Genomic DNA, 17,912 nt, shown 5'->3' on the forward strand with positions numbered 1-17,912 from the left:
TAGCGTACAGCGATGGGACCAGGCGCTGTTCTACCGTTTTAGGTCTGGTTCACCACTTGACTACTTCCTTGAGAAGCAGCGACTGCTTCGACTTGCTGAACCAGAGTTGCCATTAGGATCAGTCTTAGCACTTGTAATTCACGGTCTCCCGAGAGATTTGCAACGGCATGCACAAATAAAAGGGCCGGACACTTCGAAGCTTACTAGAGCTGCTACAACTATTCCCTCACTACTGGTCAGAGAGGAGCTGGAAGAAGGCCATGTTCCCCACCAGTCAGATACTCAGCCGAGCAACTCGGATACAAGGTCGCCGCAACTTAAAGACAGTGCAAATATTAGACTTAGAGCCACCGACTCACGACCCGGTGACGCCTTGCAGTCACCAGCACTGTTGAAAGAGAAACAAATGCACAAAAGCCTCAGTGTGTTCAACCGAACGAAACGAGACCATCCTACTGATTTCTTCCGTTTTACTTCACATACACCTTGAACGTGAACGGACAGAACCTGCGCTCTTGTCGACAGTGGAGCTTCAATATCAATACTCAAGAGAAGCAGAGCCATGCAGAAGACATATTCACAGGCAGATCAGTCCTTGTACGAGGTTATGATGGTCATGAAAAGGAACACAATGCGAATGGATAAGCTTAAAGCTAAAATATCAATCGCAGTACGCGGAAGTTCTTGCCTTGGTGATAGAAGGTGTCGAATACGACTTCTTTCTCTCTCACCCAAACATGAAATCTTTGAGGCTAAACATTCATCAGGGCGACACTGTCTCTGTAAGCCCTCATGAGGATACTCCCAAACCTTTGACTGATGCAAACCGAATTCGCAGGCCGAAAAATGGAGAAAGTATTCAGAAACTCTATCCGGAATTGTTATGCTTGGAGGCTATCCTACTGGTACCACCAAGTTTGAAGTCCCCTTTAAATTACACGACACTACTATAGTCCGGAAAAAGCCATACAACCTATCGAGAGAAAAGAAGACATGGCTAAAAGAGGAGCTTCAAAAGATGTTAGATGCTGGTATCATCCGTCCATCTGTATCGCCATTTGCATCGCCAATCACCACTGCCCCAAAAGAAGACAGTAGCCTCAGGCTGTGCACTGACTATAGAGCGATCAACAACCAGACGCATTTGATCCCATTTCCAATGCCTCGGATAGACAGCATCATTGACGAAACAGGCGGCTGCACCTGGTTTTCCAGGATAGATCTGTGCAAAGGCTTCTGGCAAATGCCATTCAGAAGAAACCAAGCAATACACCGCCTTTGTGACTCCATTTGACATTTATGAATAAATCGTCTCCGTTTGGTTGGAAAAAACTCGCCCAGTTGGTTTCAGAAGATGATGAAACAGTTCTGAACCCTGTTAGTTTGGTCGCTTCTGCAATGTATATGTGGACGACATCATTGTATACTCTAAGAGTGAGCAGCAACATGAAGAACACCTTGCGCATGTTCTCACTGCCTTTGTCCGAAGCCATGCCTCAAGGGTAAACTTCAAGAAGAGCGAGTTCTTTAAAAACAAAGTTACCTTTTTGGGTCGAGTATTGGGATGGTACACTAAAATACCAAAGAAGAGTCCGTGGCGCCGCATCGCTAAACTTGTGAAGCCTTCTAGACGTCCATTCACTTCGCGTGTTTTTGGGACTAGCCGGCCATTTCAGAGCATTTATTCGAGACTACGCTATGAAGACACGGTGCTTAACAAGGTTGACGCAAAAGATGTACCTTTTCAATGGACAAGAGAATGCGATTATGCATACGAAGAGCTGGTACAGCTAATTTCTTCTGACCCTGTGCTTTGCCTTCCGGACTTTTCGCTTCCATTTGAACTAAATACAGATGCGTCACATTATGGAACGGGAGCGGTTCTGTATCAACGAGACTCCACCCGGGCAGCCAATCAACAGCTTCGCGTGGTGGGTTACTGCAGTTACACTTTCACCAAGACGGAAGTAAACTACACACAACTGAGAAAGAATCCCTCGCTGTCCTAAAGGCCATTCGGTACTTCTGCTCCTACTTAGAAGGATCAAAATTCAAGCTTTATACTGATCACGAAGCACTGACACACCTTTTGAAGTTGGCGGAACTTAAAGGAAAAATCGCACGCTGGGTGAACGAGCTTCAGCAGTTTGACTTTGACGTCAGTCATCGCCCGGGAGCTTCCATGAAAGACGCTGATGCTATGTCGAGGTTGGCGGTCAAGCCTGTTTCATTTCACCAAGAAGCAATAAACGCCGCTAAACTTTGGGAAGGAACTGAAGCACTACAACCTACAGTGACGGGGAAAATTACAGTGCCTCCCACACTTGTGCCGAAGATCTTGGATCTCTACCATAATAGCCTGCATTCAGGTGGACACGATGGATTTTGGCGAACCTACATGAAGCTCGCGAAGAGATTTACATGTGCCCCACATGAAACGAGACGCGAACATGTATGTGCAATAATGTCACGAATGACAACTGAATAAGGTGAAATACAAACAACCAACTCAACAAATGGCATTGCCGAAACATTCAGGGACATCATTTGAAGTTGTCCACCTAGACTTCGCCGAACTCCGTAAGAAATTGGAAGGTGTGAAGAAAATGCAAGCGTTCCTTGTGTGCGTGGATGAGTGCACAAGGATGGTAGCAGTGAAGCCAGGAAGAGATGACGCCAACAGCGTGATCTCATTGCTCAACCGCAAATGTTTGACAACGTCAAAGTTTTGGTATCGGATAATGGTCCAGCCTTCCGAAGCCATAAACTGCAGGAATGGGCAGAACGACGAGGAGTAACCCTGAGATTCACTGCTCCGTACCATCCAGCAGCTAATGGATTGGTGGAACGAACTATTCGGGACCTGAAGCAATACATCAGCATGTACCCAAGTTTCCCGGGAGGATGGAAGTGCTGCCTTGAAGCAGCAGTATCTCATCATAACCGATCGCACACAACTGGTCTAGGATGTACACCACTCTTTGTTGCTACTGGAAAACCAACTTATCTTCCGCTGATGTATCCTTGGGAGTCGACAAGATGGTACAGCTTACAGAAAGAAGAAGGACAGAAGACATCCAAGCGAAATACCGTGAAAGAATGAAAAGAAACTTCGACAAGAAGCAAAACACAACGTTACCAGCGCTGGAGGTAGGAGACTTGGTTCTCGTGAGAAAGGGACTATCAAATACTGGATCTGTCTATAAAGGACCGTATCGTGTCGTGAAAACTGCAAGTCAGCAAGGCAACTTAAAAACTGTCTGGTATATCGGCGCGAACGAAAATGAAGAATCGGTCCATAGCAATGTGTTTAAATACCATCCCAGGAGGGAATAAAATGGTGGGGGGAGTGAAGCGTACCGAATGAGAAGAAGAAGTCTGAGAACATCGGAGGGAGCGGGGGGATTGAAGAAGAGAATAAAGAAGTTAGTAATGGCGACATGATGCTTGTTTGATCTGTTTGATATTGCGGGCTTATTACAAGTACTGCTACCTTTCAGAAGCCTCAATTTAAGTAAAACAGCATGCCATACGATCAAGCCTAAAAGATGGAGCAAGCCCAATGCAAAGCCCTACAGGCAACAGACTGCAAAGCTGCTCTTGTTAGTAATGCATAATTGGATGCACAGGAACAAAAGGCAGGCAGAGGAGCGACACGCACTGACTTTTCTGTTCTTTCTCCTTGCTGATGAGTTGGTAGCAGTTTCAAATTTTATGTGTGACCCGGCTACAGGCTGTACATGATGAATAAGTAGATAATCGTGGCACAGATGCCGTCACTCTGCCTGCAAAGCCTTGCAAACTTATACAGTGGAATCTCGTTGATACGATCTTCACGGGAACCGGAAAATAAAGCGTATCATCCGAAAATCGGATCATCCAAAGTATCATCCAACCAAATCATACTATCGGGGGAAAAAAAGGTATCATCCCAAAAACCGTATTACGCAGAGCCGTATCAGCGAGGTTCATCTAGACACCAGTTTCTCAAGAAGAAGCATAACCATTCAAGATACGTCTAACATCTTTTAAGAGTAGTATACAGTTGAACCTCAACATACCGAACACGGATATAACGAAGTAAAAAAAAATTGCCTCGCTGGTGTTACACGGTAACATATACAGTGTAGACCACTTATAACGTAAGTCGGGAGTTGCCAATATCCGTACTATAAGCAGTACCGCACTATAAACAAAGCAACAATTTTCAAGGCCCGCACATATGCAAAACATGTGCACCGAGCCGCCACATATGCGACAGTCGAGGAATGCAGCTAGAACGTTTGCATTCCATTTACAGTCGAATCTTGTTAATTCGAACCAAATCACACGGCGGGGCCTCCAACCGACATTGCTCCGGCACCGCCGTAGAGTAAAAGCTTAGGAGAGACCCCTCAATGTCGCGTGCGAAAAAAAAAAAAAACACGAAAAAAACACGGCGGAAATTTCACCCTCTCTCAAATGGCAAGGTCGCCGATTCTGCGTTGCGCCGGAACATGCGAGTACATGCCGACGTTTCAGCCACGCTACCGTAGCCACGCGTAGAAAAAGGCTGTGAACCCTTTTTTCTCCTTTATGCTTCCTGTATTTTCTAGTCACGTGTTGACCTTGCACGCTGTGGCTACGTCGCGAGGTATCCACTGTAGCAGAGGGAACCAGCGGCGCTGTCCCAGGCCGGCCAATGAAACTGCCTACGCCAGCAAACACCCGCTTCCCGATAACGGCAGAAAACGAAACTTCGGGGAGCTGGCGCCGGGCCGGCTGGGCGGCAGCACCTACATGGCAGCGGGTGCGCACGGTGACAGTCGAAAGTGAGGGGCTATCTATGAGTGCGGGGGATCCAAGCGGTGGAGTTGCCGAGGCGAAATCCGCTTCCCTGCCACCCTCCTCCTCACATTCCACGGTCTCCGCGTGTGCCCTGTGCCGTGCCGTGCCGGCGCCACCCACTTTCGTTTACTGCCGTTATCGTGGAGCAAGCGTTGGCTGGCGTTGGCAGTTTCGTGGCCCTCGCTCGCTATGCGTGCCATGATTTTCACGACTCGCACTCAAGATTCTGGTTTCAGCCTCACTGGCTGTTCGTTCGCACCACGTGCCCTTCTCCTCCACTTCCTCTCTCTTTCTTCCTCGAGCACTCCTTGGGGCGCCCGTTTGAGGGACGTTCGCTGTCCTCCGCTGGCTTCCGTACTCCCATGCAGCCGCACTGTAACCGGTATTTCGTTTTCCGCACTGCACTATAAGTGATACGTGTATACATGGAGTGCCATGGGAAACTAACGGGAGTCTGAAAAGACCGCACTATATCCGTCCAGCACTATAAGCGGTTACGTTATAAGTGGTCTATACTGTATATGCTTATAACGAATATCGAGTGTAATTAGATTTAGGTGCACGTTAAAGAAGCCCAGGTGGCCCAAATTATTCCGGAGTCCCTCACTACGGCGTGCCTCATAATCAGATCGTGGTTTTGGCATGTAAACCCCATTATTTTTTAAATATAACTAGGCTATTTTTGTGCCCGACGTGAGTTTGTTATAATGAGGTTCGACTGTGATTCGCTTATCAAGCACAATGACAAGATCTGTGCTCAACAAGTGGCAACAGCGATGATAGTGACAATGACAGATGGATACAACCATGACTACTTAAAAAGGCTGTGCGTCGTCTACACTCCTGTCCAGTCACCTTGGAAGCAGTGAACATGCGTCAAACCTAATCTGACAGATGCTGTCATGCCCAATACAAAGAGTATGCATAGAAGGCCTCACACTACTGTTCTTGACAAAGAAAGCTGAAAATGGGGCGTCTACCCCCTGTGTAAATGCCACATTAAAGTTTTCTTCAAGAAAGTGAGCGTAGATAGCAATGCCCCTTTTTGACAATGCAATACTAGTTGGAACAGACACAAGTAAACATGTGATAATTGCTGATGAATTATATTTATATGATTTGCTAATAAACTTTTAATTGTTGACCTTTGAGCAATGTGTAGCAATCCAAAATTAGAGACAGTGCGCCAAATCTGTGTAAACTTAGTGCGTAGCCGAGACTAGTGCCCATTTTGAGATAGTACTTGTTCCCAAAATTCGTCATGAAATGCATCAGCATCACCAATCACCAAGTTATATGCGGTTTTGTCCCTTATTTAGAAAGAAGGATTTCTCTAAACACTGTTGCTGAGCAAGCTGGTTATTGTTTACTTGATGACAATTTGCACAATAAGAAATAAGACGCATAGACGAGTACAAGACAAGCATGTGTCCTGTCCCCTTCTATGTGTCTTCCGTTTCGATTGTGCTGAAATGCATCAAGCACAGAAGGCTTGGCACAAAAATGGCACATAAGATGCTAATGCGTTTCTCACTAAGTTTGAAGAACATCTTGAAACTTTCTACTAACTGAACATGCCTCGAGTACGGACCAGCTTCAATGCCAGGATTGCAACACTTGCCTCAAGCTGATTAATTAAAATGCTGTTCAGTAATCGCAATATTGTAATTAACTAACCATTCAGTGGCATCTGCGGTGCTGTCAAATTAAAAAGGAAGGTTGTTAGTATTAAAATTAAACCTTGATATGACAAACTACTAGAAACAACACTTTGTTGCATTGGAATTTCATTACACTGATATACTGCACATTCTTATTGTAAGGGCTACACAGATGAAAGGGCCCCGCAACTTAAGTTGGGCCAAAATATTACACAAAATATGTGGAAATTATTTGTGCATGAGCCACAACTCCTTTACCCAAGAACACACCTTGTCAGTAGTGGCTGCGCGCCCTGCATAAAGGTACATCTTTTACCGGTAGTTTCTGCACTTGACAGCTTGGCTCAAAGCTTGTCAAATTAATTATGGCTGTCACCATGAAAATAGGCATGTCCAATTGCTCTTCATGCCCGCACTGCTTTTAACAGCGAAACTGTTCTAGCTAACCGTAAAACTTGCGCCTGCTGACAAAACCTCACCGAGCTATGACGTCACTGCAGTGGCGCACCGACGGGGAAGGGGGGAGGGGTTCGGGGGTTGTAACCCCCCCCTGAGGCCGACTTAACCCCCCCTTTTGTTTAACCCCTTTTCTTTCCTTACGCATTTGAGTACTGCAACTAAGATGTAAGACGCGCAATCGTCTGCACACTCGCAAAAAGTGCATTTTTTTTACAATTTCCCGTGAAGAAATCGAAATAAGTGCTGTTTAGATAGTAGTATTGGCACACTGTCAACCCTCCCCCTTGCAGAGATCCTGGGTGGGCTACTGCGTCACTGCATTGCCTAGCAGCCACCTCTCGGAGCGGCGTGTGCCTCGCATCCTCTCCGTGCCGTGCACATGTTGCTTTGACATGACATGTTAAGGAGAGGGAAGAGAGCATGTGCACGGCGCGTGCAATGCTCGGGAGAGGGAAAGAGAAAATGAGAGTGAGATAGAGAGAGAAAGAAATTGTAGCAGCACCAACGAGGCAACGCGTAGAGCTGCCAACGCTGCCCGCGTTGCCTAGCTGTGCATGCGCCGAAGCAGGAACGATGACGTTGCCTCACGTTGCCTAGTAACTGCCGGCGCAGGTGCGCGCTCGCTTCGCCCGACACAGACACGGCTCCTGCCTGCCTGCGTTTGTGGCTTGCCAGGAATGCTGTCGCTCGTAGGCACCGACACGTCCAGCGCTAGTCACGCGAAATGTCGGGAAAGGGAAGGTACCTCCAAAAATGATCGCTCGAGAATACCTTCCTACATGTGTAGTTAAGTTAAACCAAGTTAAGATCGAGCATCAACCAAGTTAATACCTAGCAGTAGCAGCCAGTAAGACTTCAGGATTGATACTTTCACTGTGCCTAAGCTTTGCACGACCAAGTGCAAGCTTGCCCGTTTTTTTGTGTTGTTGTTGTTGTTGACAGCGCATTGAGTGCATGTGCACACCTCACACTTGTTCTTTCCATGATTTGTGCATTATGTTTGTGCGCTAAAGCTTTTGTCACTTCTGTGTGGCCTGAAAGGTGTGCAGGTGTTACAGACTGCAGCATTCCGTTCACTTTTAATAAAAACATACGCAGTTTTTTATCGCAACACCTTACGCACAGTCTCACAACCAGGGGTTGTTTTCTAAACGATTCACTTCGGTGATACTATTGCCTTGGCTAATAGCGCGTGCTAATTAGCTGTTTTAGCAAAATTTGATGAGCTGATTGGCTGGCTGAGCACGACGTCATCCAATTTTGCTCGACCAGCCAATAAACGTGCACCTGACGGCGACATTGTCGCCGAGGCGATACTATCACTGAAGTGGATCGTTTCAGAATACAGCCCCAGTCTCCTGTTTGGTTGTTTCCATAGTTGATTGTTTGAGGGAAGCTCATTGACTAAGCATCACTTATGAAATTCGTATCCCGATGCCCTGTGGCTTGTCCTGTTGCACTTTCCTCCGGTGCATGCATGCTTTTACTATGAATGTAGGCTGCTTTCTGTAGTCAGCACTTGTTGAAGTGTGCTGCCCCAAATCTGTGTGCGTCCTGAACACTGTGCACTTTGTATGTATTGAGCACATTGATGCAGTGAGCTTTTGTCACTCCTGCACCACACTCACAGCTAGGTTTCCGAGTGCAGTATGTCTTCAACAACCACATGCAATTCATCTAACCAAACACTGCCTCCTGCGATACACTTTCCATTTAATGTCTCGGCCTTCGTTTGCGGCAGCAGTGAAATTTTATTAGAGACATTATGGATAAACACAATATGTCATACTGAGGCTAAGCATAAGTGGTGTTCTATCAATATCAAGTTAGCTATGATAATTAAATTGATTCATTACATTGAGGTTTGATGATATTTTTAGTTCACTGTCATCAAGAAATGTGGATCCTCTTCACTATGGTACATGGTATAGACCCTTTCTATGGTGATCCTGAGGTTGCCGCTATGCTTGATAACAAGGCGACACCCGTCCACTGCTTGCCTCCGTTGCCTCCGCTTTCACAATGGATGTTATCACACTGGTGCGGCTCAAGAAACCGCTGTTTCGGCAAATATTATAAACTGTGACTGCGTGGATGACGCAAGGCTTTGACCACAGCTTTAAAGGACATGTAGCTTTTTCAGACCTCATAACGCCTCGTTAAAACAGCGCGAACAGTGTACACGAGTGTACAAGCAGTGCTAGAAGTGTATTTCAAGCTGTCCAAACTTTCTGCTTATGAATTAAATCACGATCGATGTGCTTTGCTCGTCATTCTTTATTCGGCAAACACTTTGAAGCATCGGCTCGTCACATTTCTGACTCAGCAAAGCTCCTCGGTGCGGTCACTATGTGATTGTTTTTTCCCGCCTAATCACTCGCAGGTGTGTTCAGTTGCGATAGATTTGTTCTTGCTGCGCACAAGGCTTGGAACGTAGATGTTCTGTACTTTGTAACAGCGTGCCATAAAGGCGTATTATCGTTAGCCACTCGCTTACTCTGTGGGCTGTCACGAAACCTTCAGCTTTGAACATTCGTGTGCTGTCAGTGTAGTCGTCACCCATGCTTCAGTGCACTGATTCAAGAGTGCATTGATTCACTTATTCTTGATGTGGGGCGATAGAGAGGACATAAGCTCGAGCGCAAGTTGGGGTGGATGCGTGTACTTACAGCATGCGAGAAACTTACTGCGCCAGGAAGTGGTACTACTCCTTTTCGTAACGTGTAATGAATGGTACTCCCCTTGCCGACATTCTGGGGTTGAAGTCCTCTCTTTGAAGGTGAGCGATACAATGCTGGCAGATGATTGAACTTTTTATCCTTAAGAAAAGCCGTGCATTGTAAAGGGCTGGCAACACAGGCAGTCCTTGTTCAGCAGTGGTCCACGAATTTGGCTCACAGATTCATTCCATTCCTCATATGCCAATCATTATTTTTGCAGCTAACTATTGCACATGTCTTCCCTCTACAGTTACACATTTTGCAGCATGAAGCACAGTGCGTTAGCCATCACCCAGCTGCATTTCCGACAGCTGATTGCGCAGTAGCAGGGTAGAAGCGGTAAAGGTATTTAATTCACATTTTCGAGTGTCATCTCTTTCCTCTAGAGCAAACTACACCTTGAAAAGGTTCTATAAAACATTTTGAGGTGAGTGAAGTCAGGACTGTACTCTACAAACCACTTGGCTTGTGACCTGCCGGAAAATCGAGATTAAAACAATTGTGGAAGTAGCATGAGAATCTCTCTAACATTTTTAGATCACAATGGAAGGTCGCAAGAGGGCAAGAAAACACAAGGTGCATGGATCATCACACTCCAATCAACTATACTTCATGTTTGCAAGTCTGAGATTCCAAAAATTTCCACCAGGAAAAAAAATAAAATGTGCTCAGAGAAAAGGCCCATAGCAGGCTTAAAGTATTTTCGGCAAATAAAGATGTACATGTAGCAAATCAGTGCAGTCAAAGACAGCACTAACTGTCATGCCCTTTTTCTAGAATTCCTCTCTGTGCTTTGGCACAAGCTAAAAGCACTGCCAAAAAGCACTGGCTTCCAACAAGAACAGCCAGTAAGAATTGTATTCTGAGTAGACGATGTTGAGAAACTCACGCATGAAATTGGTAAACATGCTTAAGTGTGTGTCAGTGGTCAAATAAATTTGGTAGCTAAAAGTCACAAGCACAGAGAAATTGCTTTGTAAAGCCTTTCATGGTAAAGTCTTAACACATGCTTTTGGGCGATGCACCTGAGTTTTCATTCACACCATAAAGGAAATTATAGGGGCTGAATCTCACATTTTTTATTTGTTTCTGCCCACATAAGGCCAGTGCATGTTCTATAACAGGAATGCGCATGCAATGCTTTAGGTACTAGTGTTTTCGTGTCAATGCAGAAGCGGTGACAGAAAATCAGCACCTGTCTTGTACAGTCTTGCTTTTAGGGCTTTTCTTCACAAGCAAAATTTTCAAGATTTACTGAAAACACTATACAGAATATGAATAGTAATTTTTCATAATGAAAGTAGTGCAATCATTCAGTAGAAAAAAATAGGCTGCAGTACAGAGCACTAAGGTTTTCCTTCTCCCCATTTTTTTCTTTCACATTTTTGCGCAACTAACATCATGTTTGTTCACTAACTATCCAAACAAGACTTCTGTTAGGCAACTTTTTGATTCCCAAACCAGATAAGACAAAGAATATTAGTTTCGTCATCTGATGCTGACACACATACTTTCTTTTCAGGCAGAGGAGGAGTGACAACGTAGCGATAGGTTCCTTGCAGGTGACTGTGCAGGTACTCAAAGTCCCGGTACCGTCGCCACACGATGTACGGTGTCTTGCTAGGCTCCCGGATGCTGCAGCAACAGATAACACTTGTGAGAAGTGCTATTCTAGTTTCTGGCAAACAAACACCAAAGGTGACCTCACCATTACCACAACAAAATTCTGAGGCTTGCAAGACACGCCATGTGTGTGATGTGCTGTGTTGTAAGAGCACTAGACTTTGTGGGACAACTGTGGCACTAGCTCTGGGCACATGAAATAGTTTCCACAAACGGTGCAACACCAGTGAATGTTTTTCTTTTTCGTATAACCATAATAATTAAACCCGTGGACGTTTCGTGGCAATGTATATACAAAGAATGGCAGCCAGCCTGTCATTTCATTTACATTGTTTGTTCTATGTTGCAACAAAGAATGCAGCTGGCAATTTCTGCAGGGGGAAAAAAACCCATTTTAAGGAAAATCAGCGTTTTGCACTATATTTGGGTAGTATTTAGAAGCTCACTAACACATTTTTCCATGTCTTATTTCCTTTTTACATTCATACGACACATAAGATACAATGTTGTACAATCATGATGCAGATTCTGTGATGCTGCAATGTGCAGCGGTCCCATGTGCTTTGGCTGCGTCAGTGACAGAGCAGACATCTGTAGTTTTGTCCTGTTCCATCAAGTTCACAGAAAGCGCTTCATAGGGGCATTGTTGTAGGGGGGCACAATCCCTAATTGTTCAAAACTGTGGGGATGCGTGACTCTCACGCGTCTCCTGTAATCCGGCTTCACTGCGTGGCTAAGCGCTGGCGGCGGTCGTGGTGGTTGCGGCGCATTGCGAGAGATGCGCGAGTGTCGTGATGCTAACGCCACCGAACGGCGGGGTGACTTGGGAGAAAAAGGTAGAAGGCGCTTGCTCTTTGGCTTGGGATCGGCGACCAACACGCACGAACGCTTCGGACGTGCCCCGGCCCGCTTCACGAGACCGTCTCGCGAGGCCAAGCAGGACACCGGTATAGACGAACACGGATCGTTCAAACGCGCCACCGTTCACGTGACCGTTCACGTGACCGTACACGTAAACGACTAGGCGATGGTATCATAGCATGGGGCGAACATATTCGCTCGCTATGCGTCGCGGTAAGTCGGACTTCCTTGATTTGTCGCGCGCCATGTGAATGTTCTATTGGTAGTAATTTGGCTAGTGTGTATTAGTGTATGAAAGGTGCAATAAATACCCTTTTGATTGTTTGCACTACTGTGTTGTCGTTACTTTGTCCCAAGAGCATGTGTGAGACCCCACAAAACATAAATGATGCGGTAGAGCAAATTGCAATACATATGACAGAGCCCTCCACAACAACAAAGCCACAAAATACATAGGCAGGACTGCTTTTGACATTTTGACAGCTGTTGAAAGAAGTATGGTTAATAGATACAGTGGAATCTCGTTGATAAAATTCTGCATAATATGTTTTTCCGGATGATACTTTTTTTATTCTTTACCTTTTTTTTCTTAGATACGATTATGCTCGGATAATAGGATTTTCAGATTATACAATTTATTTTCGTGTTCCCGTGTTTTATTTCCTGTTCCCGTGAAGATTGTATCAACAAGATTTCACTGTACCCTTTAATTGAATAGCAAACAATGAAGGCGATGCGGTAACAACTGGCTCTGGGAGGCTGTTCCACTCATGTATTGTTAAAAAAATATTATTAAAAGTGTTTATTTAGCAGAAGTATTCATACTTTCAAGGAATGGTCATTTCGGGAGGAATTGTAACTTGGCTCTTTTATGTAGCTGATTTTATTTATCTCTGCTCTGTCATTTAAGATGTTCTAAATGATGTGTAATCTGAGGTATTTACACCTTAAGGAAAGTAAGGGTCACCCCAATGCTTCAACATTATCTCTTCAATCCAGAAAGTCTCAATGTTGGATTGCTGCTACCAACAATGTTACTAGATTAGCTTCCAGAATTCAGTAACTAGAACCTTACCTTGAAACAGAAAGCCATCCCAGAAGCAATAACGTGACTAGGTGAGATAATTACCACATGTTTTAAAAACAAACAGTGCTAAAAACTGGACACAAAACAACAGGACAGGGGATGCTGCGCTGATTACCAACTGAAAGGCTTATTGGTTGTAAAGTACCTTATATACCTTACAGGGGGGAAGAAAACATACTGATAGCAGTGAATCACTCACAGTTTGAAGCAGAAAAAGTTCATTATTCATAAGGTTAAACTATCTCTCGATCGCTTTGCCCAACAGAAGTAACGGCTGACACACAATGGTTTGCTACGATGAATAGCAAATGCCTCAAACATTTTTCGGCTGTGTTGCTAGCGATAAGTGCTGAGGATGCTCGCATTTTGAAACTGGCTCGAACCCAGAATTAGCACACTGGATAAAGAAACTGCTGTCAGTCCTTGCTTGCACTACATTTGCATGTTCCAGCAGAAGGTCGTTGACACTATATGCTGTTCGCGTAATGTAAACCACCACATAAAAGCGGAACTTTATACACGCTCGTCTTACATGGAATGAATCACCGAGTGTGGTTCTTGTCACAGGTCCAACTGGGTGAACTGGCCTTATTAACTAGTCAGCAAAGCTCCTCCACAAAAATATCCTAGAAACATGTTCAATAAAGGTTTGACTGAGGCTAGTGGGTATAACATCGTTCGGTTTTCAGCGCTATAATGGCTACAAAGGACAATTATTTTGTCCTTCATGAACAGTATAGGCAGAAAATAGAACGATCCTAGAAACAATTAGCAGATACCACCGATAATGTAATACAGCTAGCGTAATTCTGTCTTGTGAAACACGAGCCACCTTGGCAGCAGCTTGCGTCCCATAAACAAGGCAACTTTGCATTTTTTACTTAAAAACAAGGCAAGTAATTGTTCCAAGTGTTACTCGAACAACAATGACTGTAAAATGCAATCTTTCTGTGAAATTTGAGCTCGAACAGAGCAGCGGTAAGTGCGAGTTTGTTTTCTTCTAATATTTAAGCAAAATGTGCATGTTCCTGTACAGCAAGCATAATAGCTAAGTGGTGATTTTACAACATGTCAATTGCACAAAAATATTGCACCCAAGGTCAAGCATGGCTGTAGCAACGTAATGATTGTAAAGGTTGCAACACCCCTTCAGCTTTCTCATAATGAGGTTTAACTATAATACTAATAATGCTTAATTTAATTCACTGATCAATCAAGGGCCCTGGATGACTGACGGGTTGCCAAAGTTTCTTGCAAGATAAGTTTTCAACCTCTGCGTAAAGATGCAAGAGAATTATACAAATTAAATGTCAGGAAAGTTACAAAATTGGGAACAGCAAGCAAACCATTACAAATTCCATGACAGCTGAACCTCAATATATCACTGATGCCACGAATTATGAAATATTGTAAAATAAACTTTTATTAGCTGTGTTCTATTTTAATCTGCTTCATAGTGCCACTATGACAAAGTCAAACACAAAGCCTCAAGCAGTACTGGTTAGAGCAAGGCATTGACTAAGAGGAAAGTCCTAAAGGAAGACCTGGTCTATAACAAACACTGCAGTAAAACACTTCCGATTGGCCCTGTGTTTTGAACGTGCACATAACTTTTACCACAAGGGTACTCTTGCATTTTGCCCGCATTATAATATGGATATTGTGGCCTGACATAAAGAGCTAGAATGCAGCTGTTGTGGGAACTTCTGCCCAAACAGTCACAGGTATCTGAAGGACATTTAATTAAGGTCCAGAGATTCTGTTAAGGGGCGAGCATAGAGTTAGTACTAACTCTAGAGGAAAGCTGGGCGACAAAACTGGGCAACCGCAATGGCGCCACCATGTTGCTACCCCCAATTTTTGTAACACTACAAATTTCAAAATGGTGCAAGAACACGCATTTACACGGAGCACGTACGCATAGAAATGTGTAAAATTCATTCCATATATTTTCAGAAAGATCCCATGGCTATTTATAAAATTGTGATGTAAAACTTGCGGTGCGTGAAAGAATTTGTTTGCAGGCGCCTGAGGTAAATGCCGCAACCATACTGATGGAGGCTCGGGATTGCGTTGATTGCGTGTCTTGTCTGAATCGCATCTCGCCGTCAGGGTGTGCGTGCCTGCACAGAGTAGCAACATGGCGGTGGCCTTGCGGTTTCAATGCATGGGCGCTATGGAGAGCTTTTCCTCTAGAGTTTGTTATATTAACTCTATGGGGGCGAGAGCCCAGGACACGGACCGAGGCATTCTGCAATGAGGACAGCTCTACAAAGCTACATTCACATAATAAAGATGTTTATTCTCTCTCTCTACTAAGGGGATACCCATGTTGGAAATCTGAACGATGCCCACAAAACAGATCCACTAATTGACGTTCATGTACAATTTCTGGTGGACATCGAGTCGTGAACAGGGTACAAGAAATTTCGCAAGTGCACTTCTCCACACACCTATTCTGACCTAAGCACGATGGCGGACCTCGGGTTGCAATTAAGGTGGCAACATGTTGGATGCTGACACCATTCCTGCTGCCTTCCCTCCCTTCACACTATCCAAGCTTTGAAAACGCGTGTCTCAGGTTCACAGTGCTACTACCTGGAAAGTGGCCATCTAGGTTAGGGCAAGTTAGCTGTGTGGAAAAGCCCGCTTACGAAATTTCACATATCGTATTTTCAATACAGTTCCAATGACATTGCAAAAGCCACAGCAGTACCACATACATGTGGTTAAGGTGGGCAGTAACAATATATATTTCTTTCTTAATATTCGAACCAATTATCAGCTGCTTCATTGGAGCTCATTGCAAAACGAAAGTTGGAATCTGGGGCCGTCCGCTCCACACCACTCATAACAACATGCTTCCCGACTGTGACGTGCATCCACACTGTGCTTGCTGCGTTCCTCCGCAAGCGAACCTTCCTTCTGTTTTTCATACCTCCTGATGTGCATGTTCAAAGGGTTTCCTAGTTACTGAAGTCAACATCCTTTTGCTTTTACGGCTGGTGTTTAAGCTGCCCGAGTTAACGACAAAATCAAAGTTTTCAACAGAACTGGTGGCCCTTTGGGGACCCTCGAACAATGGTGCTGCCTACAGCATCACCAAGTTCAGAACTGCAAGCGTCTCAGTTTTCGGCATACATTCAGCAGCATCTGTGCCACTCGTGTAACAAACTGCCCTGTAAATCAAAAGAAGCTGCTCGACTTCACGTATCGCAACGTTTTTGAACCTTTTTGGTTCAGGGTCAGTTTTGGCAGAAATTTTAGTCTTAGTACAGTTCAACGTCCTCATTCTGTGTACCCCTGCCGAAAAAGCTGGTAGCACACTTAAATGTAGACCGTAAATATGTGCCATAAAGTAATTCAGTAAGAAGTGAATTTCTGTTAATTTGTTGGATACGTGTTTCAATAACTCATGTAAGTAATGTCAGCCTCTTTGAATATTCCAGCTCAAGGAACAGAATTATACCATCTGCCCCCCCCCCCCCCCCCCCCCCACCGGCGATCTTTATAAATTCAGCTAAACTTAAAATGATCGCCCGGTATGTGAAATCTACCAGCTAGGTGAAGCAAGTTAACTCACCCAATGCACGATAAACATCAATGATTACTGCTTTAACAATATACACAATATGCTTTTTGATCATATGCTATGTAATGGTATTGCGCCAGAAAATGGAGTGGAATATTTAATGTATGCAGTCTAACGCAAACTTAAATTGATGTGTATAAGTTAAGCACAAATATATTTGTTGCATATTTGTCTCACATGACATCAAACAATCTTAAGCGTATAAATTATGGTCTATTGATGCAGGATTAGATCGTATAGGCCACAGAACAAAATAAGAACAGAACATTTTTTTTTTTTTCAGTTAAGAAAATCGGAAGAGGTTTTGCACAGCATACGGCAACAGGTGTACGGCTATGTCTCTCCGCAACCTACGCAGCCGCAAGCCCACCATGAATAGCAGCACACCTCCGTCGCCTGTGCGCGCAGCACGTTCAAGGTGCAACGGGACGGAACCTGGCGTTGCCGTTCGCGCATCGCTGCCCAACGAGTCACGAGCACGACGTCGTCGCTGTGTACGCGAAAGTGCGGACACTGGACGCACCTATTGTTCACAATCAGCCCCAGATAGGCAGGAACAATTCCAAGCGCTCCAAGAACGAAGCAACTCACACTGATTCCACCTGATAGGCAATGTAAACATCTTGCAGCGGCATGACAGTGCCCGTACAGCGACGCTCCACCTCCGTTATGCTGATCTCGCAGATTCCACTCTGCAGAAAAAGAGCAGAGAGGAGTGCGGCGAAAACTGCGAGCTCTCATCTACGTTCTAAAGAACATGCTTTGATTCTTGATCGAACGGGACGTGGGATGAAGGCGGCACAGAGACGCTGGCGAAACAGTCGCGCTTTACCTCTTGCGAGTTCTCATCTTCCGGAGTTTCGGACATGGTACCATTCGCTCGTAACACTCCTGTGTGTACGATCCGGAAAATCTACTGCCGTAAGTAATCAGCAAACAGGTCGATCCATATGAGAAACACGGTGCTTTCGCACGCACGGAGTCCTCATCAGCTGCTGATCGCGCCGGACCGCCAATCATACGCCCCGCAAAGCGCAAGCCAATGTACTTGCGTTGACTAGAGGCTGCGTCTTTCATTGGCT

The 17,912-nt window shown here is 44.9% G+C and overlaps 1 protein-coding gene across 1 annotated transcript in view; it reads right to left on the reverse strand.

The window, feature by feature from the left end:
• LOC119435086 (sorting nexin-4-like) overlaps window positions 1-17,880 on the reverse strand; it is a gene marked incomplete at its 3' end in the record, with an annotated part of 40,700 nt that extends 22,820 nt beyond the window's left edge. The window contains 3 exon segments of the mRNA XM_049659692.1: window positions 11,179-11,302; window positions 17,422-17,522; window positions 17,663-17,880. Of these exon segments, the coding sequence (XP_049515649.1) occupies window positions 11,179-11,302; window positions 17,422-17,522; window positions 17,663-17,698 (261 nt within the window).
• Between the last annotated feature and the right edge of the window lie 32 nt (window positions 17,881-17,912).

The sequence above is a fragment of the Dermacentor silvarum genome, unplaced genomic scaffold (assembly GCF_013339745.2).
Source record: "Dermacentor silvarum isolate Dsil-2018 unplaced genomic scaffold, BIME_Dsil_1.4 Seq438, whole genome shotgun sequence".
NCBI lineage: Eukaryota > Metazoa > Arthropoda > Arachnida > Ixodida > Ixodidae > Dermacentor > Dermacentor silvarum.